The sequence below is a fragment of the Ischnura elegans genome, chromosome 9, assembly GCF_921293095.1.
Source record: "Ischnura elegans chromosome 9, ioIscEleg1.1, whole genome shotgun sequence".
Taxonomy (NCBI): Eukaryota; Metazoa; Arthropoda; class Insecta; order Odonata; family Coenagrionidae; genus Ischnura; species Ischnura elegans.
This window is the reverse complement of record NC_060254.1, coordinates 44,608,081-44,633,071: the sequence shown is the minus strand read 5'-3', so window position 1 is coordinate 44,633,071 and position 24,991 is coordinate 44,608,081. Positions and strand designations below refer to the sequence as shown.

General features: G+C 39.4%; 1 protein-coding gene and 1 non-coding gene across 2 annotated transcripts in view; both read left to right on the top strand.

Moving 5' to 3' along the window:
- The first annotated feature begins 732 nt into the window (after window positions 1–732).
- LOC124165515 overlaps window positions 733–24,991 on the top strand; it is a 45,355-nt gene continuing 21,096 nt past the window's right edge. Inside the window, exons 1-4 of the mRNA XM_046542957.1 lie at window positions 733–889; window positions 6,388–6,713; window positions 14,478–14,982; window positions 21,989–22,268. Coding sequence (XP_046398913.1) covers window positions 873–889; window positions 6,388–6,713; window positions 14,478–14,982; window positions 21,989–22,268 — 1,128 coding nt within the window. The 5' untranslated portion in view covers window positions 733–872. The remainder of the gene's footprint in view (window positions 890–6,387; window positions 6,714–14,477; window positions 14,983–21,988; window positions 22,269–24,991) is intronic.
- Window positions 14,172–14,244, top strand: Trnad-guc. Its single transcript has one exon. It is a non-coding gene; the product is annotated as a tRNA-Asp (tRNA).

Below are 24,991 nucleotides of genomic sequence, written 5' to 3'. Positions count from 1 at the left end.
TAGCCTTGTGGGTAAAGAGCATGGCTGCTGATCGAAAGGACCTGGGTTTATGTCCCGGTTGATACCCTCGCACACCCCCGAGTAAAATCCTCGAAGTGCGGCATGACCTAGATAAAGGAATTGGCTCCAGTACACGCCTGTGGTTAAATCTAGGGTGAGCTTTACACTCCCTTATCCAAACTAACCTTAGGGTATAGAAATTTCACGGGTCTCACACCGTGTAAGGTCCTCCATATCTCTTTCAGACGTTTCGATGTGCAACTCACACATCATCCTTGGACGATTGAGATTTTCTGGTTTTTGGGCTAGTGAAACTTGATGAAAAATCACAGAACATCGATACATCGTAAGGAGATATAGAGGACCCTACCGGTACGTGACCCGAGAAATCTTCAGTACTATTGTTCGCCGGAGAAAAAAACAGGCATTACATAACCTTGGGGTAAAGTCACTGAGCCCCAATACCCTGAAAGTGTTGACACACTCCTATCCAAATTAACCTTAGGGTATAATCATTAAGCCACTGAGTGACAAAGTTTCACACTTGTGTGTACACTTCAGAAAATAAAGTTACCAGCCGTTCTTAATCGTCTTTCTTTTGTTTCTTCTTCAGGTGCGAGTTCATCGTGAGCGCCTCGCCTTGGGAGTGGGAAGGGGGCCCCGTGGGGCGCGGGGCCGGAGGCCGGGTCCACACGGGCACGGTCGGGGGCAGAGTGGGCCCCGGGGGCGGCGGGAGGCACGGCTACGTCCGCAGTCCCCGGCACAGCCTCCCCCCCAACACCACGTGCACGTACAAGTTCGCCGGGAGGGACGGAGACATCGTGTGGATTTACTTCCTCTCCTACAGCCCCCGACCCACCCCGCGCTTCATCATGCCGCAGGGGTCAAGGTCAGTAGTGGAGGCGCTCATAAACGATGCAGCCGAGGGTGGGGAGGAGGGGTTGGGCGGCAGGTTAAAGAGGTGGGAGATATGTACTCCCACCTCTTCAGGCGGCATTTGAGTTGTGCACGTGCGAGGAATAATACTATAAAAAGCTTGCTATTTTATTGCTTCCGATGTTAGTTAAGGGGGAACTTTTATTAAAACCGTCCTCACAAACATAACCAAGCTTTTGAATATGTTGTCGAGTGGGCATCTTTTCTTATTTTTAATTGGAATGTTACCACGCATTTATAAAGAAAAATGAGTTAGGCACTATCATCTAGATCTTATAAAATTGGGGAACAAAAATCACAATTCTCTTGGTTATTACTTAGAAATTTTTCATAAAGAATGTTTTATACAAAGTACATCTGAAGGAGGATAACTCTTCAGACCACAAATTTTCATTCACGTTACCTTGACATTTTATATATTGGTAAAATTGATTCTGCAAAAAAATGGCACTGAAGTTTTTTTTTCAAACTACGACAATATCTGCCGTTCAATATTTATGCTATCCTTCATCATACATACTGTAATTTGAGTCTTTCTCTATGACCAGTATCCAAAGTGATAAACGAAAGCATTCTATCGTTCGTTCCTCCAATTTGTTCATTCGAAACCTTATTTATTAGCTAAATCCAAAAATAGGCATATCACTGTTGCTGTTACGAATTAACTATAATGTTTCAGATAAAGAAAATAACGTAGATTTTGGAGTATTTAGCAAATAATTTGTAGGGGTTTAATTCCATCCATATGCTTACATATTTTAACAATTATCACGAGGGCTGGATTCAGATGTAAAGAGGCCCTTGGCTATTACACTCATGTGGCCCTTTCACCTCCCATTTTTAAGTTTACAAATTAAATTAGAGATAATGAAATACATCATTACCGTAATTTACATAAAAATGTTAAATCATTATCTGATTGTAAATAATGGAGTGCATCCGTGATATGATTGTAATTTTCTAAAATAGCTTCTGTATAGCTTTGTGTGTGCTCACCTAGTTTTAATTTTGCTAACGATTTCCATGTAGGCTCCTGTTGATCTAGAGGCCTTAGGCTGAGGCGTAGTTAGCCTATAGGAAAATTCGGCCATGATTATCACTCAATATTCCATGATCATAGCGGTCCTTCTGAAGAATTAAGTTCATCTGTTGCATGAAAAATGGTTGTGTGATTCGGGTTTGCGGTAGATAGGGGGAGGTGCATGGGAAGGTCAGGGTGGTTGCAGGGTGAAGGGTACCCTCTCCGCGCAGGGAAGAGATAAATCCTTAACGCAGCTTCTAAGAGAGCGAGGTGTTAAATAAAGGATTCGGAAAGAAAGTAGCTTGGAGGAGTGAAGGGGCAACAGAGTTATTCGAGCCCTCGTGGCTCTTCCGCGGAATCGCTAATGGCAATTAAAGTACCGCAATGTGGGAAAGGTAGGCGTGAAATAGTAATACGCGGTGGAATTATGGGTCGTTGCCCATCGCTGATCCAATGTTACGTTCGCAGAGTTAGGCACCGTTCCCAGCCGACCTTAAAGTGTGGCGATCGTAAAGGGTATATACATGTATCACAATGGTCTATTTGTTTCAATTTGTTAAATGCTACTAATTGTTATACATGATCTTTTACTTTCCTGATGGATCGTATACTATTCCACCTCAAATTCAATTAAGAAAAAGAGACGAAACATCCAACTTACGAGTTTAAAATAATATCATTTTGTGCCCTGAAGACGGTGGAAGACTTAGCCACTGAAACGTTAGTATTAATAAACCCAATTGCCTGGTGCAAATCCTCCAGTAAACTTTATAAGTATTGTTTCTTGACTCGGAGAAATGTCCTCATCCGCTTTTTATTACATCGAATACATTTTCAGTGTAGTAACGGTAAACCGTGATTGGTTCATCAGTAGGAGCCTGGTTTAGTATGTTGACAGTGCGTGTCTAACCTTTTTAGTAGTAATAATTGCATTCATTTTAAATATTTTACAGGCATTTCGATATCCATTATAAATAAACATATCTTTCCTTCAATTATACTATCCAAAAAAGTTCATCCGACTGAGGCTTAATGTAGTGGAAGTTGTACTTGTAGCACTTTGCACTTTTCCAAGCGGAAAAGTGCTACCGGCTTTTATTTAAATATGCGATCCCACTTTGAACTCAATTTAAAAAAAGAGGCAAAACAGCGACATCTAACTAATGACTTTAAAAAATTTCGTTTTGTGCCCTGAAAACGGTGGAATACATAGCCGCTAAAAAAATAACATCAATAAGCCCAATTACTTGGTGCATATTCCCCAGAAAATTTTATTAACTACTATTTATTACTAATTGTTGGCTCGAAGAAAAATCCTTTTCCTTTAATTTTCATTAAATCAAATACATTTACAGTATGGCTCCGCTAAACCATGATTGACTTCTCAGTAGTTACGCGGTTTAACATCTTGGCAGTATGTATTCAACCTTTTTAATTAAAAATTAAAGAAAAATTACATTCATTTCAAATATTTTGTAGTCATTTTAATAATCATTATAAATTAAATCTCTACCATCCAATGATGATCCATTCCAATGATTTTCATCCAATGATGGTTAAACATTTTGGCAGTGTGTATTTAAAATTTTTAGTAGTAAAAATTACATTCGTCTTAAATACTTCGCAGTCATTTTGATAATAATTAACATCTCTTTCATCCAATGATTATGCAATTAAAATGTATATTTTTTCAGCTGTTTGGCTTTTTAAATTCTCGAGATCTCGCAAGCGTTTACTTTGCTTTGCACTTGGAACAATTAATTATCAACAAATCCATAGCCCTTATTTCCCGTTGACCTCTCCTGACGATTGAAACTTTTAAATTCATTTTTCAAATTATTGAATAGTGTACCACTCTTTGCATCCTGAAACCCTCATGTGTGCAGTATCATGTGGTATCATATTACCCACAAATCTCATTTTCATTTTTTAATCTATAATCATTTCCTTCTTGAAATTATAATTTAAATAATTCTCTTCATTTAAAAAAAACCTGAAAATATGCCGTGTTCTATATTTGACTAAGACAATTATTTGCGATGAATTTTGCCATCACGCCTGCTTGTGATTCGTATCAGAATAAAAGACTTTATCATATAGAATTTTTTCTTGATTAATTGAATGATTGCTCTGAATTCGTTCGGAATGGTGGTGTGGGAGGCTCAATTAGCGTTGGTTTATTGATTTCAAAGTTTTTAATTAACTTTCGGTAAAAATAAATGCCAAGTCCCAACGCTTGTGAGATCTCGAGAATTTAAAAAGCCAAACAAAGCTGAAAAAAATATTATATTTTCTCATTGCTGAGCTGTTCTAAACTAATCCAATTGCTAGAAACTGAAAAAAAAATTATAACGCTCCCTTGTTGGTAATGGGCATCATTTAATCTACTTAGCCATAAAAATCATCGACCATTTTTATTTTTAAGCCCATGAATTTACTCTCTGTTAAATAATAAATTTGTTCTTCAGTTTCACAGCATTAACATGGTTTACAAAATTACTTTAGATTTGGATGTTTCACTTTTGTTTAAGTCTCTTAACTCAATCCATCTACCACATTACCCTGTTCATTTAATTGACTTTTCATATATCTTATATAATATTTTCAGTATCAGTTTTACGATTTTTTAAAACACTATTTTCATTTATTAAGCTTTCTTTTCCATGGTATTATGTAGAATTTGAGCCTTAAATTTCTGTTAACGATTGATGCCAGTGGGAACTAAAGTTACTAAGTTAGATTTTTACGTCGAAAACGCACCATTTTTTAACCACAGAAACGTTGAGGCAAGCGGTCCGATTGAACGCAAGTTTTCCCTGTATCCGGATGCCTTGGACACATTGAAATATCCGGCAGGCAAATCATTCGAATTGAAGAGTCGATCGGAGCATGCGCCAGTAGAGCGAACTCGCGGCCAATCGGAGCGCTTGGCTTAAGGCTGCTATAGTTGAAAAATGGTGCTTTTTCGACCTAAACATAATTATTAATTTTTGTTCCTACTGGAATCATCTCTCCAGGATTTAATTTAGTGATACTATTTATCTCCAGCCTGTACAATCAAAATATCGCTTTTAAAATTTAATTAAATTTACTTATGGCTGTAAAATAAATTCATGGCACAAAGTACAGCACACACTCAACATAATAGCATAAAAACTCCTTCACTAAAACTGGAAAGGTTAAACTGGTCTCTTAACACTTGTATTGTCAATATTGTCCCGCGTACGCACTTTGCGTACAATCATCGCCGCTGAAGAGGTGGTGTACATACCGGCAACTGGACCATCCACGGGTATATGACCCGGTGAAAATTGAGGATCGCCGTCGTCGTCGTTTAAGCATGAAAACGAGTGCTTAGTAAATGAAGAATGAATTCAAATAAGCGGAAAACTGCAATTCAAATTTCGTGTAGATAATATGATAAGTCTATTATTTTAAACTTACAGCGGATTTATTCACTAACGCCTTTAATATAATGTAGAGTAGAACTCTAATTATCCAAACTCCAACCATCCGAATCGCCGATTTAAAACCGAAAACTAATGAGATTCGCAAAATAACGGTTCTGCCTTAGTATAAGCGCTGAGCGGGGTGTGGTGAGTTACTGTCTCTTATTTTTAGTGCTGTTCTATTATTGGCTAATTTCTTCCTTTCCCCTTACGACACATAACCTCTTTGTCCTGATTGAGTCAGTCAGTGTGTCATTGATCTTATACTGCGACACTGTTCAAGTGTCGTTGCGCTGTTGTGTTATTATAATCTGCAAAAATGTTCTCTTTTAATATACAATTAATTAACAATGGACTCAGTACCAAAAATGGATTCTTTTCTTTCAAATGCCCCAATTTTTGGGGAAAAAATCCAACCATCCAAATTTTTTATTATCCGAATGGGTCACGGTCCCAATTGATCCTGATAATTGGAGTTTTACTATACTTTCTTGTCACCACTGTAAGTCGCTAGATCAGCAGGGTCCGTCGAGGGGTCATCAGGGAACCAATTAAGACGCCAACACAAGGTTAAAAGACTCTCGCTTTATTCGACCATTCAGTACACTCTCCGCACCCAGACTCCTCCACTCGTTCCTGAGCGCGCTTCGCAGCCGCTCGGCGTCACCACGTGACTCCCAGTTAGCCATTCCTCATTCGTCAACTCCTAGTCGCCTCATGCATAGGCGGCTAGGAGAGGACGTTGCGTTTTGCTGCTGCGTAGGCACTCGCAATTCCTCGGCAAGTTGGTAGAAGGGTTGGGGGAAGAGCTGATAAAGCGGTATGGACAAGCAAGAAATGGGGCAGGGGGAATGTGAAATGGGAAGAAAGGTGCCGAGTCATTGGGTGCACTTACTCCACCTTTATTGTACAAGGTTAAAATTTCGTGACAATATTTCTTCACACTGCATTTTTCAATTTTTCTCTGATCTTGCTTTTCAGGAAAGGTAGCGACGTGGACAGCCTAATCGAGTGTACGACCCGCCTCCAGTTGTGGGACGGATCTCGGCTCATCCAGGAGCACTGCTCCGGTCGACCCGCCCCCTCCACACCGTCCTCCTCCGGCTCCTCCTCATCCCAGTCCTCCTCCTCCATGGCCTCCTCCTACCCCATGAGCTCGCAACTGTCGTACGGAGACTCCCTGGCGCAGCTGAGGTCATCGTCCGCCGGCGATGGAAGCCACACCTACGGCACCGTGAGGACGGGGCCCGGCGGACAGTCAAGGGGAAGCGGGATCGGCTCTGGACTGCAATCTGAGGCTGCATACGGTCAGTTCCGAACTCAACCCAAGCGTTTTGATAGTTGACCTTTCCCATCCCAGAGCTGCTCTTGGGGGATATTAAATTTCAAGAGTGAAGAGTTCTCGGGATCGCCACCGGGTCAGGAACTTCATAACTGCCGACGTTTCCATGCCCGACTCGGTCATAGTCCTCAGGGCTGTGAGTGTCTGAGTGCTGAGGACGATGGCCGAGTCGGGCAACGAAACGTCGGCAGTTATGCAGTTCCTGACCCGGTGGGGATACCGAGAACTCTTCACTAAGTCTATTCGTCGGGAAAGCACGAAATCTTTCTAAATTTCAAGACCTCTTTTTTTTTAATATGAAAATTTTTCTATTCAATCATAATTATTGTGGCAGCAAAAGAACACGTATTTCAAATCTTTCCAGTATTGATCTGAAAATTTATACATTTATGATGTTACTTAGAAGTTACATTGGGTTATAATGGGCTAAACACTTTTGGGCTTTGTCACCGCGTTAATTTTCGGGTGGCCAAAAAGTTTCCCGACCGATACTAGAACTACATTGACGAAACAAGCAGTTAGAACACGTGTAGAAGAACACCGGCGGGCAATTCTACTGGAGCAGTGAACTAAGTCTGCGTTAGCCAAACACGCAACGCAGTGCCACACAATTGACCTTAAAGAAACAAAAATTGTTGCCAAATTGAAAGGTTATGAACAGAGACACATCAGAGAAGATATTAAATAACAAAAAAGGAGAAAAATTTTGACAGGGACATTGGCCTTAAATTAAGGTGTACTTTGCAACCCGTAATCTGGAAAAACTCCAAACAACTTAATCCTCCAATCTTCCGTTCCAATATCTCCACCTGCAACACGGATACCTACATATTTAAATAAAAATTCTTGCTTCATCAGATTCCCTTGAGAAAGCGACCAGCATCGGTCGGGAAACGTGGGGGCCACCCGAAAATTTACGTGGCGAAATTGCCCAAAAGTTTTTAAGTTTTAAGGAAGAATCAAAGCGTTGACTATGAATTTTTTAATTAATTCAAAGCCAAAATTTGTTGACAAGGACCAAAGTGGTGTATATAAATTGTATTGCAATATGTCTGATTGTAATTCTGTATATATTGGTCAGACCGGACGTGCCATAAAAACTAGGGCAAATGAACACATGAAGTGTTGGGTAAGAGGCGATTCAACCTCTAATTTTGCTAAACATTTGTTAGACTGCAACCATAGCAGTGATTTCAATGTCAAGGTTCTCCACAATCTTTGTAAAAGTAAAAAGTTGGACTTTTTTGAGCTGTTAGAAATTTTAAGAGCATGTCGCAACAAAAATGTACGGACGGTAAACGACCTTTTGTACCCCTCCCACTCCTCTCCTTTATTATCAGTTCTCCTGGACTCAGCAAGTAAACCAACTGACCTTGAGGAACCTATTTCCTCGTTAGCTCTTCCCCTTCCCATCACCACCTCCTCCCTGTCTTAACCCCCTTCCCCCCTCCCTAAGGTATATATAAGTTCGCAAATTTTTGTATATTCACCTTGATAATGACATAAAGTACTGTCGAAACCTGGGTCGGTTATTAAAACTCCTGTGGAACATACAAAAGTTTATCTTCATTATGTTTCCTGTCACCAAGTTCCACCAAATATCGCCTTCCAGCCTTAAGTTGACTATGAATTCATTGTACCAACAGTGTTCTGCAAAAAATTGAAAGATTTTCCTTCTCCATGGAAAAATCTGCCCCTTCCTTAGATACATCAAATTATAGTTTCGCAAGTAGTGGCCCACGTCGCCCTAATGACGGCGTGGGATTTCCCAATCCCCTTCCAAGCCTATCCTCTCCCCGAAGTTGTGGGCGGGCTCCCTATCGCGACGGCACTTCCTTCCTTTCGTTCCTTTCTATCCTCACCCCTCCCGAGGATGACTCGCCGTATAAGTTAAGGTATTCGGTTTCCGCCCCTCGAGTGTTGTACTCTCTAAGGAACCACCCCTGGGTCCTCACCCGCTATGGTTTACTGTACTATACTCTGTTCATTTTATCTTTGCGGGTGAGCTGGTGTGACCAAAGCAAGTGGAGATGAGGAAAGGGAAAGTTTCTCGACATGTGACTTCGCCTTTGCCAATTAGCAAACAGTAGGCGTGGCCTCAGTGAGTCGCTCTCAGACCTCCGCCGAGTGAACATCGTGAATCTGCTCGTGGAGCAGTGTTGCCAAATCTCACGCGTTCTCCTTGTAACTTTCCCTCCACCAACGGTGCCTCATTCAGCGCGGTAGCTGACAATGTCATGGGCTTCTGTAAAAGGATTATCCCCAATGCCTTCCAAATGAGTTGGTATATTGTCTCGGCGCCAAAGGCCAAAATACCTGTGACCACCGATGACTCACACGTTGTCAGTGACAAAGTAGGGCGGCAATGTACATTTGGCAACACTATGTTCGCTCCTCCTCTCTCCCTCGGTACTACCCCTCCCCTATCAGCGAAGCCATCCGAGAGTGTCCGGGCTCTCACGAAAGCTCAACCGCAGACAAAGTGAATAGACTATAAGAGCGTTCCCAAAAGAGCGCCTATCACAAACATTACAATAGAGGATTCTCCTGTCGATCACTGAATTTGCTGTGACTCACCTGTGCTTAAATTGGTTCTCAAGAAACAGTTCACGCGTGTCTGACGGGAAGAGTGATCCCTATTTCATTGCAAAATAAACTTTAATGATAGCTTTTTAACCGAAATTTACACTCTTGATGATGTAATTTATCGCATTCGCGACTTTTCAATGCTATTTCTTGTGAGTGGAAATAGTTTATTACAATATTGAAAATTATTGGACCTCTCTACACTCATCAACACGTCACATAAATTGTTGTTACTCGCTCACTTACAAAAAATTGTAGCTGATGTATTCACTAATATCTTCATAATTCTATACTTTCTTGTCGCTACTGTGCATATCTGCGCAAGTCGTCGTTTTTTTATAGCTCAACATTTACGCAATTTTTTGTGAACAAAAATGATTCGTCTTAAATTACTCCTACAGCAATCATCATTAAAATGTTGATACTTATCTACATTTTATGATAGGCTATATTATTATGTTACAAAGTTAGTTTGCCGATAAGGTTGGAAACGCAAAGCCAAAAATAAAAGTAAAATATGTCATTTTCGAGAAAACGGAAAAAAACACGTTTCCGTTGGAAAAAGCGCTATATTGACGCACTACATCCAAGTTAAAAAAATTTCCATAAAAATGTAAGCATAAAGTGTGATACCACAGACATGTTACTAGATAACTTAGATAGTCAAAGCGAGTTTCATGAAAGTCAAAAAAATTATTTTTATCCTCTTTTTCCGGATCCAGGCCATTGTGCGCCACGAATATTTGTTTAAACCGATTAAAATGCGCGCTAAGTGGAAACATGAATCAAACTTCTACGAGACGGGCTGGGGTTTCCTCTATCTAATACCTTTGACGCAAATAATCAAATTTATCGAGACTAACTTCGGCACTGTGGGTACTATTGGAAATTGGATATGTATGGTACGTAAATTGTCATATGAGATCGTTGTCTTTCGTATTCAAGTGAACTCGAAAACTAACTTAATTATTGGCACTTTTGAAAATTTCCCATCTCTCATTATGATAACCTTGTACTAACATGCAAAGAGATATGCCGTTTTTTTCACTATTGAGGTAGTTGTTCCGAACATCACCCCGGAACTCTGGTGTCAGAGGCTAATATTTTTTCCATGTCTATGAGTTATCACCCCAAACTGAGATAACCGTACGTTGGAAATGGTGCAGTTGAGTAATGGAAGTTCGAAATAAATCATATTATATTTAAGCTAAGAGCTGATGGAAAACTTATAAATGTATACCTTGGTTATTAAGCGATAAAATATGCCTTGGTAGCTCTCCTATAAGCACGAAATCCTAATGTGTTTCAATAGAAAGTAATAAATGATATTGTAAATTACATTTTCAATGACTGAATGAGGCCCAAAAGGAAATAATTCTGGTATATTTGCTTTCCTAAGAGAGTTTCTGTAGTAAAAAAATCAAAATCGAATCATAAGGTGTGTATTTTACATCATTTGCATGATTGATTGTACACATGTGAGTCAGCAACAGGAAAGGTCTCCCTTAACTACCGAATTATTGGTAAAAAGAAAAGGCCGTACTAAACTTCGAAGAGCTATAACTCAATAGCATCTGTCGAAATGCATTGGAACTTTGCCATGATACGAAAACAAATGTTATTACTCTCCTACTAAAAGACGTGACCCCATAATTTATTACTGCAAAGATGAAGTATGCAATCCAAATGGTTCCACTCGGCTCTTTGCTAGAGTACATACGCTTTCTTTTATATGGCCTTACTATTATTCAGCTACGCTGACACTAATCTCTGATTTATTCCCTATAAAGCGATAACGTATATGCGCAGAAAATGTGTGCCACTTCACATGGTAAAAATAGTCGTGCTCTCAAAACAGTGTCCGAAAATATTTTACATACCTCCATACATTAGAATTCCTTCCCTTAGGTTTTTATCTTTTCAAATCCATGCTAAATTAACAAAAGCCTTTAACACTCATGAGGAATAATCTTCTTCACTGACTTTTATCGGACAGCCAATGGCGCTTATTTGGAAGCCTCTTTGATTATGAATTATTCTTTTAATCTAATAAGTAATTTTATGCTCAATATTACCATCTTAACTAAAAGTTTAAACTTAAAACTTTTAATTAAAATGTCGTGTTTCTACTACGGCTATTTTTCTCGTAACTCTTCAATCCACCTTGAACAGTCATAATAGGTAAAATTCCGTGACTCAAACTGATTTTGGGACTGATAAGTGTCCAAGGTATTTTATTTGAATATAATACATTAAAAATATATTGTGAATTGTTAAATAGATATTTATAGCGGGATATATCGTTTTTTAAATGAAAAGTTGTCTTCGAATCCGAAAGGAATGATATAATTCGCTTTAAAGGAAGTTCGTTACATAGAGTGTAATCTTCAAGAGGAGAGAGCCGTTAGAATATATACTGTGCTTGCTCTTTGAGTAATGAATGTCTTATTTTTCAAATTTATGATGCCAAATATTTGTCATGGCTTTATACTGATGAAAAATCTCTCTTTGAAATGAAATTCAAATGGAAGCTGCCACATAAAACACGAAGCGAGTTTTTGTGCTGGAAACAGACATGCGATTTGATGGGTGCAGACATGAAAAATAGAGCTTTTGGATACCCGCCACAATCCATGGCTTTAGAATGTGGTGCAGGCACTTGGAAATGCCTTTAATATTGAACGTTTGGTTGGTTTTTGTTTTAGTCCGCTGATTCGCCGATAAGCAATATTTTACCCCCTAAACTCTTGGGAACGCTATACATTTTTTCATGACACGAAATCCATCCCCATAGCATCTATTTGCAAATGCTGTGCGACCCGAAGTAATTTATACGGCCACGCATGAGTCGCTGAACAGCTCTGAATGCAAATGGCTTTCGCGAGGTATCGTAAGCAGAGCGTTAGATACTGCATTTGCATTTTACGCAACTCAATTTTTCTCGTGGCTTCCGAGCACGGATACACGACTGCTTTTGTTTTTATTTCCTAGTTCGATTAGCTTCGATGTAATACAAAAAAAACTTCATTGCAGAGCTATTGAAACATCATCAGCAAATTTTATCTTTAAGTAGTATTTTGCTTCCTTGAAAGCATATAAGGCGTTAAACTTTTGGTAGCCTTGTGCATTGCTGAATTTGAAGGAAGATTGAGTAAGAGATAAACATTTCATCTTTACATTATTAAGAATCAGAAGGACTAATTATGATTTCAAATTGTTCCGTAAAGTCTAGTTTCAACCCTTTTCAATTTCATGTAAAATATATGAATGAATATCACACGAGCGACTTACGTCTCGAAAATGTTTCACAATACTTTGTACTACCTCCTCACTTTATGTGGAGGAGACGTGACAGTGTAGATGTTCCTGAGGATATCGCTTGTTATCGAAACTATGCTCGATGCTTGATAAAGAGAGCAAAAGAATAACACGGAGTGAGATTCGCTTACGAATGTTAATAGGAACGACTCGGGCTACATAACATGTTTACATCCTGAAATATATATGAAATCCAAGTGTTATCAGTTAAAACTTGTAAGTAAACCTTAAAAAATAGTACCCATTTTTTGCACAGTGGAAATATTTCACAAGTTGTCAGTGATGTGTAGTAAATTGTGTTATGGAACCATGTATTATTACAACAGACCTAGCAGATTGAAATTGGGTCATTTTGTACCCCGTGTACCATTGAAAAAAGAACCTGATGAGGGCATAAAATTATACCGAAGCGTTGGCCATGCATTTTGCATTTAATCCTGAAAGATCCTCACTTCAAGAAACTAATCAACCTTAGAAATTGAGGTCAAGGAAAAGGTAAATAGGTAGGTACAAAAAAACATTTTTTGTAAAAAAACAATGTTTTTATCGTTGACATAAAACAATAAAAGTATATTTTTGTTCATTAAATTTTTCAATGAATTTAAATGCAAACAAATTTGTTGTTAAGACTATCATTCTCTTTCCTTTGAATGATCGCAGTGCCGCCATCGGATTTTGGTGGCCATTTCTTGACCTAATCTCCATATTTAATTTTAAAGTATGATTTACAATCGAGATACGGTAAAAATCATAATAAAAGTGTTAGAATATTGGACTTTCATGTGGCTCTGAATTATTCTGAAAATGTCATCTTGATAGTTAATCGTTAAGTGGGTTTATTTTGAGTTGCAAGATTTTACCCGGACAAGATAACAAACAACAAAGCGAGTTTAAAAAAAAGTCATTAGCGTGAGTGAATGGGTTTCAGTCAGTTTAAACCGTTGAGATAAACCGTTCAACAATAAACAGCCACAACTATCGGGGCACTCCTGTTACTATGTTAGGTCATAAGGCTATGCCCAATTATCGCATTTGTTTTCTATCAGCGGGCCTTGGGAATTTCAATTTAAACCGCTTAGATCAACCGTTGAACCATAAACTGTCATAGCAATGAGGTTACTATTCATAATTGTTTATCGGGTTAGTGCCTAGTTGACTCATTGAATATTTATGTACAAAATATAAGTTTTTTATACTTGGACCCGAATATGACCTGGAATGCGCCCGAAACTGTGAGTGAACCAAACTACAAAAATGAGTCAACGCGGCATCAATGCGAAAAATAATTATCAATTTAATCACCGCGGAAGCCTCCTTACCAATTCTATCAAAGCACTGCAGGAACAAGTGACTTTGTACGCAGTCACGCGTACGGGTGCAAAGTTAAATACACCAAAGGAAAAAAATCAGGAGATTGTGGCTAAGTAAGCACGACCCTCGTCAAATGTGCCACAGTGTGGACTTGTGACGTCAACATCTTGTTCGCTAAAACCCATCCCGATGTTCGCTCTGAGGAAATGGCTTGGTGGTGTAACTGGTTAACACGCCTGACCGTCAATCGTGAGATCCGGGTTCGAATCCCGGCTAAGTCAAATTATTTTAAAGGCGAACTTCATCCTTTGGTGTATTCAATTCTATCAAGTTACTATGTTAGGTGATAACGTTATTACTAATTATCGAACTTGTTTTCCAACTGCGGACCATTAGAGTTTCAGTCAATTTAAACCGCTGAGATGAACCGTTGATCCGTGAACCATTGAATCATAAATGGTTACTATGTTAGGTTATCAGGCTATGGCTAATTATCCCATTTGTTTTCCAACAGCGGACCCTGGGAGTGGAACCTACGGTAACGTGAGGTCCTCGACTGGAGGCGCTGGGTCTTCTTCCTCCTCTGCCTCGTCCCGTCACTACGGCACCATCAATTACGGCGGCCGCGGAGGCGTTGGGGGCGGCGGAGGCGGTGGTGGGGGCGGCATGCTCCCTCAAGCCCCCCAGCAACCCTCCGCCCCCCAGCTGCCCCCGGTGGCCGCCCCGCCCCTCCGTCTCTGCGCCCACGCCTCTCTGAGGAACTCCACCCGGCTGACGAGGCCCTGCGACACGAAGACGGAGTCCTACGTTTCGTCCGGTTCCACGCTAGCCATCTCGAGGCTCACGCGGATCGCGACCGCTCTGAGCCCCGCCTCCTTCCGCCTTCGATACGAGTTCGTGGACACACGACTGCCGGGCGAGGCAATGGAGTACGTGGGCGGTGATGGAACGAAGGAGACGGGACCCGGGAAAGGAGCCACCGGTCGCCGCCAACAGACGGCACCCGGGCCCGGTGAACGGTGAGTTATTTTTACTATTTGACAAGCAATAAGTCGGAAATATCCCACAATCAGATAAACAGCGTGGAGAAAAATTGCCACACAAAATTTAAATCTTGGTTAGCTGATGCCAATAGGAACCGAAATTACGAATGATATTTAGGTATAAAACGTATCATATTTAAAAAACAGAAACGTTGAGTCAAGCGCTCCAATTTGTCGCGAGTTTTCCCTGCTGCTGGTTACTCTGGAAAACTCATGACCTGGAAAGCTTTGGATGCCGAAGATCGTGACGTTTATGAAGAACTTTACGACCTTAGGGCCTGTGTTTTTGTCATCATTTTAATTTTATCTTAATTTTTTACTTCTTTATTACTTAAAACGTCTGGCCTTGCCTAACTCAACAGGGCAAATCGGAGCGCTTCAGGCTAATTGTAAGTCACAATAATTAAAAAGTGGTGCATTTTCGCCCGAAACGTCATCTGTAATTTTGGATCCTACTGGCAAGGGGGCGACATACCCATAAGGATAATGCGTATAGGTTTTGATACATCAGTGCCATCTATGCCAGTGGTCCAAGGCTGCCGCGAAATTTGAATGGACATCTCGGCGCCTGTTCTTTTACGCGTCACGATAGGGCGTGCTATTCAGGCTTAATAATGCTACTGCGATTGCGAGAAACTTAAAAGCAATGAATGTAGGAAAATCTTTCTGATGAACTTCCCCAGGTTACTTAACTAGTAACCATAATACAAGATTCATGTACAAAGTCAACTGGCGATCTGGTGGTTGGTAAGAATAATGATCTCGGAAACTTACTTCAGTGGACATTGGTATTTATTGATACAATAACTGGTAAAAGAAATACAACAATAACAATTTCAATATGACATACTAGAGATGAAATCTGTGGAAGTTAACAATTCTACAAGCACATGAGATGCACAAGCAACAAATATCAATTACAACATGAGATAGCAGCCTTTGCGTAATAGGAGAAAGATTCCATTACTTAAGTAAACACTCCACAGTTACAGACAAAGAGGGTGACCCAGTATTCCTTGAGGTAGATGTATCTTGCAACACCTCTGGGACAGGGAAAATAATGCTAATCCTGAAACCATAGACCATAACATTACTTCACTAGAAATAAGCATGCAATTTTGAATATCATTTCATGGAAGATAATTATTTAATTATGAAAGGAGAAGGACATTATTTCGTAGGAAGTAGTTCATGACGAGTACCCATTAAGATAGCATATGTCGGCAGAGGAGTCTTAAAATGAAAGGTTCTTGTAAGTTAATATCCATCACTTATACGAAAGAAAGTATCCCAAAAGTAGAAAACAAGAAAAGTGAAGAATATTTTATACCAATGTAGTAGAAATTAAGTTCTTACTTCAAAGGGAAAGAGATTAAAGTTTTAAGAAATGTAAACATCGTAGAACACTTAATGAATAATGCTCAATTAATGACAATTAAACAGTTGAAAGGACAGAGTTGAAATAGCAAATTACATACATAACCAACAAAATGATTAGCATTAAACAAACCTAAGAATAGCACTAGCGATAAATGAGTAGTTTGAACACTAGAAAAACTGTAAGTACAATGAAAAACATATTGAAATATAAGGAATACAAGACACCATAAAATTTTGAAAACATGAGAAAAGGTTAGCTAATCACAGGTTGAAATCAAAATGGAATAATGAAGGAAACAGATATACTCACACTTTCATCACCAAATACATTTCATACCCACGCAATTTAGCAATAACCAAGATCATTGAGACTCGTATCCTTCATCGAGCACATTCCAAAATCGTAAGGGACACTGTAAGCAATAAAAAAAGTCTGCAGTTAACACTAATGACTATCAATAAGCCTCAATATCACGTTTGTTTACAGCGAGATTCAATATGGCAGCCCCCAGTTCGTTACTGCTCAGAAAAACAGGCTACACCAGCGCCTCTATGTTGGGTAGGCCGTTGGACCACTGGGGCTCCGGAAAAATCAAAACAAAAGAGGTTTTCCATACGATATATCGCAGTTTTGTCGCCCCCTTGCTACTGGTATCAGCTATCCAGGATTAAAATTTCGTGACACATTTTTTTCCACCATGTGAAACATAGGCGAGATTAGTATCAAGGATCGCCTATGTTTAAAACCAAGGTGAAAAACCGTTCACCATCCTTACCATTGACACGGGGAAACACAAAAATAATTCCGTTCTACATACAAACACTTGACATTAAATATTTTTGCAGCAGAATATACCCTAAACCTAATCACCCTCATCATGAGGCATGATGATTTGATGAATATAGCCTTCGAAGAACAATTGGAAGGAAAGAACGGGAAAGGAAGGACTTTGATGATATACATGAAGCAGATGTGGTTGATGTGAAAAGAAATAATTTTCTACTTTACACCTCATTAGGTTTTAGGCGGGGAATGTTGGTATATCAGCAGTTAAAAAATATAGAAAATAATGGAGATGCATGAACGGAGTTCCACGTAGCATGTATAGTTCGAAGGAAGAACGGATTCCTAACCCTATCCGTTTGTTCGCAAGATTTTTCCTAAATTATCATTTCTGTCGAACCTAATGAGATTCTATTATGATGTTTTCCGTGATACTCTGACATTTATCTATTCTAAATTTCTTTATCAATCAAATTGTATTTACGGGTGGTGAATTCTTCTCGGGTTTCCATCCGGGTGAGCTCCATCTCCATCGCTGCCGACGTTTCGATAGAATCCTTTTCTATCGTCATCAGGGCTGATGATGCCAGTAGGAAAGTGCCAGGTTTATATATCCTCGGTCGTTATGTTGGGTCGTTCTGATTGGCGGAGAAAGAGTGCGCTTTTCCCGCCACTTTCAAAATCGGGTTCCATGCCTTACTTAAGTTGAAACCCTCGTCTCTGTTGAAGTTTTTCTTGGAGAGTCGTATTTCAATTGCCTCCTTGGTGAGACGATCCCAGTAGCCTTCCTGCAGAACTCGGACATCTGAAGAAGACATTCCGTGGAAATGGTTATAGCTCGAGAGAAATCTCCATGGCCCTGAAAAGGGCCTTTGAAGGAAAAAGGAAGACACATGAAGAAGAGCGGAAACCGGTGGCCAACGCATACCTGCCGTACGTCTCTACGGTATCCGGCAAGATTTCGCGCATTCTTCATAAACACAACATACGGACAGTGCATCTGCCTCACAAAAAACTAAGACAAGTCTTAGTCCGTGCCAAAGACCCTGCAGGACTGAAATTGCCTGGTGTCTACAGCATACCATGCGAGTGTGGTGAGGAGTATATCGGTGAAACGGGAAGAACGATCGAGACCCGAATCAAAGAGCATAAGCGTCATCTCCGGCTGTGCCAACCATCGAAATCGGCGGTTGCGGAGCACGCCATCAATCTCGACCACGCGATTCGCTGGGAAAACACCAAAATGCTCTGCCACTCCAGCGGCTACTGGGATCGTCTCACCAAGGAGGCAATTGAAATACGACTCTCCAAGAAAAACTTCAACAGAGACGAGGGTTTCAACTTAAGTAAGGCATGGAACCCGATTTTGAAAGTGGCGGGAAAAGCGCACTCTTTCTCCGCCAATCAGAACGACCCAACATAACGACCGAGGATATATAAACCTGGCACTTTCCTACTGGCATCATCAGCCCTGATGACGATAGAAAAGGATTCTATCGAAACGTCGGCAGCGATGGAGATGGAGCTCACCCGGATGGAAACCCGAGAAGAATTCACCGCCATCATACGCCGGGAAAAAGTGAAATCTTGTATTTACGGGTATTACCTGATATAATAATTGAGTAAAGAGCTGCGTTAAACCAATCGTAGGGTTATTGGCTGCTAATTAAGTTTATGATGTAATTCTGTTTTCCAAAACAACGATCCTCTTTCTTAGCCAGTATTTGTCCAACTCTCCTCAATCTAACCCTGAAACAGAATTTTTTTGGGTGGGTCTTCACAGAAAAATGGTACTAATTGTGTTTCTTCTTATGGCCGCAGGTAACCCTACAAAAATCATTGCTGGATTCACTGCTATGTCAATTTAAAAGTCGGCTTTTCATTGAGTCGGTTAATCGTGGAAGAGAATTTTCTTCATCGAATCCATTCAGTTAATTTTAAGTGAATGAATTTAGTTCAATTTGACCACAAAATATTTTATTTGAGTAAGTTTTTGAATAATAGTTTGGTGAATATTAAGTGTTTGAATAGTAGTTTGGTGAATATTGGATAAATAGTATTTTTGACATTTTATTCTCAAGTCTGGAACAGTAGTCAATTTTTTCGTAAAGGCCCCCATCTATAATAAAGGGCTTGAAATATTAAGTTTGAAACGTAGAATACAAAATGTTGCATTTTTTACGTACATCTTTTACTTCGAACCTATAAAAATCCTGCGAGACGTTTCTAGGTTAATCTTACAGAACAGGTTAGGTATTAAACTCCCTTGACTTCGTAGCACAAAAGTAATTTAGAATGAATATTTAATCCTGTGCAGTATGCTACCTGACAAGTGTCTTGTCTACTGCAAGTTGCATTTGCGGAGGGATAAAAATCGTCCCAGTGTAATATTTTCGCCCGAGAGAATGAGATTCGTCAAATGCAAAGGATTTGAAAGATGCATGCCAGGTTTTTCTTTGGTCCGCCCTCTGACCTTTCCAAGTTCTTAGAGCTCAAAGGAGATATGCCTCGGAGGAAAATCATTCTCTATAGTTTTAAGACGGGTGAAATACTAGCTTTGAAAATGTAGGATGACATTTTGAAAAACGATTTCCCCTCTTTCATAACCGAGATACAAATATGTGTTTTTTCCACACTTCTGTTTGTACTAGAGTTTTTCCCTCTTTCCCTATAGAAATCCAAATAAAATGCCGTCTCACTAGTAATTGAAATATTTTAATAGAGCATGTCAAGATGAATTTCAGAGATTTTTCACTTATTGTTCTCGATCACCTTTAATGGATATTTTTCATCGGGATTTATCTTGTAGATTCGGAAATGATAGCCAATGTCAGTAACTTATTACGTATTGAATTAAAATATCGACATAAGTCTAAAGTGTAGGGCGTAGAGTAATAGAAATCTAGAAGCCAAATATAAGCAAGAGTCTGTTCGTGGGTATCTTTTCTTCTTAAAACATACTTCAACAGCAAAATCACTCAAAAGTACATACTTAGTTTTCCATTTGGTTTTCAATTGGTGTATGTAAATTATCAGCGTTTTTGCGAACTTAAGAAGCAAATTAAATTTAATAAAGTTTATTCTCGCACGAAAAATTTGTTGAAGTTATAATTTATTTACAATTAAGATACGTAAATACTTTATAGAAGATCTTTTTACATTTTTAAGTTGAGAGAATTTAATAATATTTATTATGTTATTTCTAATAAATTAAAGCCACACTTCCTTAACTTTATTTAGTTAAGTGATGATCAATATTTTTTTAGCTTCAACTCTTTTTTAGCAGTAAAATTTCTTTTTTTTCTACGAAAGCTTGACAAAATTTTCACTGAATAATCACATTGAAACCTAAAGAGAAACTCGAATAAAAAGAGAGAGAGAAAAATAAATAATGAAATATCCCAATATATCAGCCATCTCAGTCCATATATATTTCTTGTTTTTTTACCGTGGAATGAGGAAGTATTGACTTCTCTCTCTCTCTCGCTTCCATGCAACGCATTCGTGCCAGATGCAACACTTGCGCAATTTCTCGCGCAACCTGTATCCAAAACGATAGGGCGTCAGGCATCATCCAAACATCCGGCGCCTGCACAATTCCCGGGGGCTTTTCACGGATATGCGGCGGAAAGATATCTTCCGCTGTCTACGTTCGCATGCCCTCACCTAGATGTCAAAAGCCATCGCTCCCCATTCTACGATTTTTCATCCCATCCCTGCTTCTAAACTTCTCCACTATACGCTAGATTTCCTCGCCGTAAAGCATTCAAAGAAGTAACCAACGAGAAGTCCCTTTATGGGTTCATCACCGTGAAGAGATGCGTATTTTACTTTTCTAGCTAGTTTTACGATAAGATTTTCCGCTGGAACGCGACGTATAGGTATTTAAGTCTTTGACAAAGTGCCGTCACAGAATTACAACTAATCACACGATATGTATAGCTTACGACTAGCTTTTTTGCGTGTGATATGCAGCTGTTTATTGTTACTGTACAGTGAACCAACCCGAAGGACAGTTTGTATAGTAAGGGTAGAGTTCACCCCGGACCAAGCCACAGGTACTTGAGTTTAAGGGTATCGTATATTCAGAGTAGGGAGGCCAGGCCCCAAGGCTACTTCGCACTTAGGGGATTTTTTGTGTCAGCAGAGGATTTTTATTTGATAAGTTCAAGCAAAACTCTTTACATTTTGAGGTTCCTAGGAAAACCAGCTGATGCTCTCATCCTGAATGTGTGTTAGTCGTACACGTGGCTTGTTTCTTTTGCCTGTAGTCTGGGTTGACCTCTGCCTTCAAGTATCAAACCAATCCTCGGGTTCAAATACTGTGTGATCAAGTTCAACGCGTCGCTTGATTTCACTGATATTTTCGGATTTAACTGGGACATAAATAGGTACCTAAATTTCTCTAGGAGCCAGCGAAAGATCAACGAATTTTAAACAGTTTATCCTGAGTGCGCGTAAAATATTTAGGGGTATTTTTTAATGTGGAGTATATAATAAACCTGCATGGTATAATGTCAATTTGGAAGTTTTAAAAAATTGGAAAACTAAGAAAGTTAAGAAATCATAAAAAATATCCATGCAAACATACATAGCAAAATATAGTAATATATACTATGTTTGTTTAGAATTTTCACGAATTCTTTCGATTTCATTCACAATATATATTTTTTTACAATATTACTAACACAGAATGCTCAATAAAATAAATTTTGATACTTTGTGCTACACATAGTATTTTTTTTCTCGCCGTTTCAAAAAATTGAGCTTATGTTCCATAGAGTCTCTGTCATTTGTGACACTCTTTTTTTTTCTCAGTGGCTACGGGAGCTCCCCCCTCTTTCCCGGGGCCTTCCTGTCTGGGGCGTGGATCCCAAAAGGCGAGAAGGACAGTGGCCCCAAGGGCCCCGGGAGCGGCTGCCACCGTCTGCTTCGCCTCCGCTCCTCCGGACAACTTCCCTCGCCCAAGAACGTCTTCCTGTACGGCCGCGGGGGCGCCGAGACCCTCTCCTGCGTCTACCGGATCGAGGCCCGCCCAGGGCAGCGCATCAGACTCACAATGCACAACGCCACGTTCGGCGGTGGGGGACGAGGCGAGGTAAGTCACCAACCAACCCAGAAAGTTCACCCTTCATTCGACCATTCATCTGCAAAAACCCATTTCTGCCCATAATCTTCTATATTATTTCTACTGTATAGATACCTTTTTCTGAACTTATACGCAACCAAACTCTACAAATTTAAACAGAAAGATCAACGAATTTTAAACAGTTTATCCTGAGTGCGCGTAAAATATTTAGGGGAATTTTTTAATGTGGAGTATATAATAAACCTGCATGGTGTGATGTCAATTTGGAATTTTTTTTTAGAAATTGGAAAACTAGGAAAGTTAAGAAATCATTGATTGAAAAAAAAACGGTAAATATTCCTGAAGTTAACGGCGCACAAACTGATACATTTGTTCATTTGCAACAATATCTCACATTTTTTAAATAACTTTTATCTAAATGCGGCTGATTCCACATTCGAGTCTCCTGTTGATACGTAAGTATGAGTCATCATGTGCGTTTAACAGAGGATAGTGTAATTACTTCCAATGTTGTGTTTAAAGAGGTCCTCTGACCTCAATTTATACATGAACATTCCAATTAAATTTGTACATAAGACCCTGCCTTTTTTTCTACATTTTAAAATTAGTAACGCGCCTATCCCTCTGTGGACCTGCATTCAAAAGAGCGGGGGAGCCCGCTGGGAGCGGGCGCAGCACGCTCGTGACTATCTAAATCGAAAATCGTAGGAAAATCTTTTTTCTCTAGAAACATTAAAGTATGGTTTCGCTAATAGTGGGCTCTTGTCGCTTCTGTGGCGGCGAGGTTATTCCTGTCCCGCCCTACCTTCCCCATCCTTTCCGTGGAGGTGTCGTCGTGCTTTCATCGCGGCGATACCTCCTATCTTTTTCCTTCCCCTCTCAAGATGGTAAGGGCGCATAAGTCTCAGACTTGGTTTCCGGCCCTCAAGAGTGTGCTCCATGCGGGCCCGCCCTGGGTTCACGAATCCACTGTCCAGAATGACTGAGTAAAAAAAATATTTAAAAATTGAAAATTCTCGTTACTTTATAGGTGTTAATAAATTCTCGTTAATATTTATAGATAGTTGTTTCATACGTCAAAAACCAGGTTTTATGCACATAAAATATTTATTTTGAAAAAAGTATTATGTACATGACCGCTGCGTTATTTACTGATCCATGTATACCTGCATAATACCCGCCGCGGCGCGCCGGTCGTTTTCTCGCTCCGCGTGCTATCGCGTAACACGCAAAACGCGTGCTACCTCGCGTTAAAATCTTCAAAATTATATGCTACCTTTATAAATTTACCTGTATTCATTTCTTGTGATGTCAGTTTGATTTGTTGTTTAGCATTATGACTACTAATTCAACTGATTTTAACAATTCTTTCTTAATGAGTGAATTGTTTTTTATTGTGATGGAGATGAGTTTCTCAAAGTTTGTGTCAAAAACAATTGGATGTAAAAGTCGGTATATTTCCTTTAAATCGCGAAATTTTTCAACAGAGTATCAGAGGCATGAGGCGAGAAAATTAAAACTTTAAAGAAATTATTGGTCATTAATTAATGAGTCAACTTACACTTAGAACTGTATTTTCATCTTTATCGTCTGTTTTTCATTGCTGAGAAATTCAAAGTAGCGCTGATGGTCCTGCTTACTTCATGTTTCCAGTTATAAATTTTATTTGTCGCTGACATTTGAAAATCTTTTATTTCCTTACAGGGCTGATACGTCACTCTGGCAAATTTTAGCACTTTTTGTCGGTTTTTTCATGCCGAAAATTGAAATGCAAACCATGGGCGTACCCAGTGAGGGGCAGGAGGGGGTAGCTGCCCCTCACCCCCTTAGAAGCAAAAATCGCAAATGTCCTTTTAAAAAAATAATATTTTTTCAAGCAAGTAATTTAAAAAACTAATAAAGATCTGTCACAGTTTCCTTAAAAAGTTGATTTCATTCACCTTTTCCATACTTAAATCTTACCTACAACTTGAACATCCATGATTTTCCCCCCCACCCCAAGTTTTGATCCTGGGTACGCCCTTGATGCAATAATTATTTCTGTGAATATTTTCACGTTTGTTAATTGTAAAGTGATACATTTTGCGAGGCGGAATTTTATAAATTTCGAAGCGATTTACATTTTTGTTACGAATTTTCTGATGAACTTTATTTTTAACCTTCTCTAAAAGAAGGTTCCTTGGTTGATTTTACCCCCACAGGATCTTTTTTAGGATACCTATTTCTAGCATAAATAGTTTTTTTGTCGCTGCTTATCAAGTGTGTTTCTTATGATCATTTCTTTAATAGTTCATTACGTGAGGTAAATCTCGTATGAAATCTGTTGGTGAATTCAAGCACACATGTCTCGACACAATCTCTCACTATGACGTTGTTTTGAATTTTATACCACTCTGCAGCCTCACTTCACAAGCACAATAACTAATCCACCTGGGAATATGCCAAAGCGGGAACACGCTCCATCGTAATGGAAGAACAATGAGAAGAGAATTCCACCTCTAAGCTGGGAAATATTAGATCGCACAAAAGATAACTGAAGGCGACAAGTCAAATGGAACTTTTGAAATATGAACGGTGGCATGCGACTTGATTTATGAAGCTCGTCCCGTTTTTCTCTCAGTTACTCTGAATGGTGCTTTTCTACTCCAAGTACTTGCGTACTTCTATTTTTATCCATGCAAGTGACGGATATACGTGAATTTCTCAAGAGTATTGCATGGTAAAACACTTGA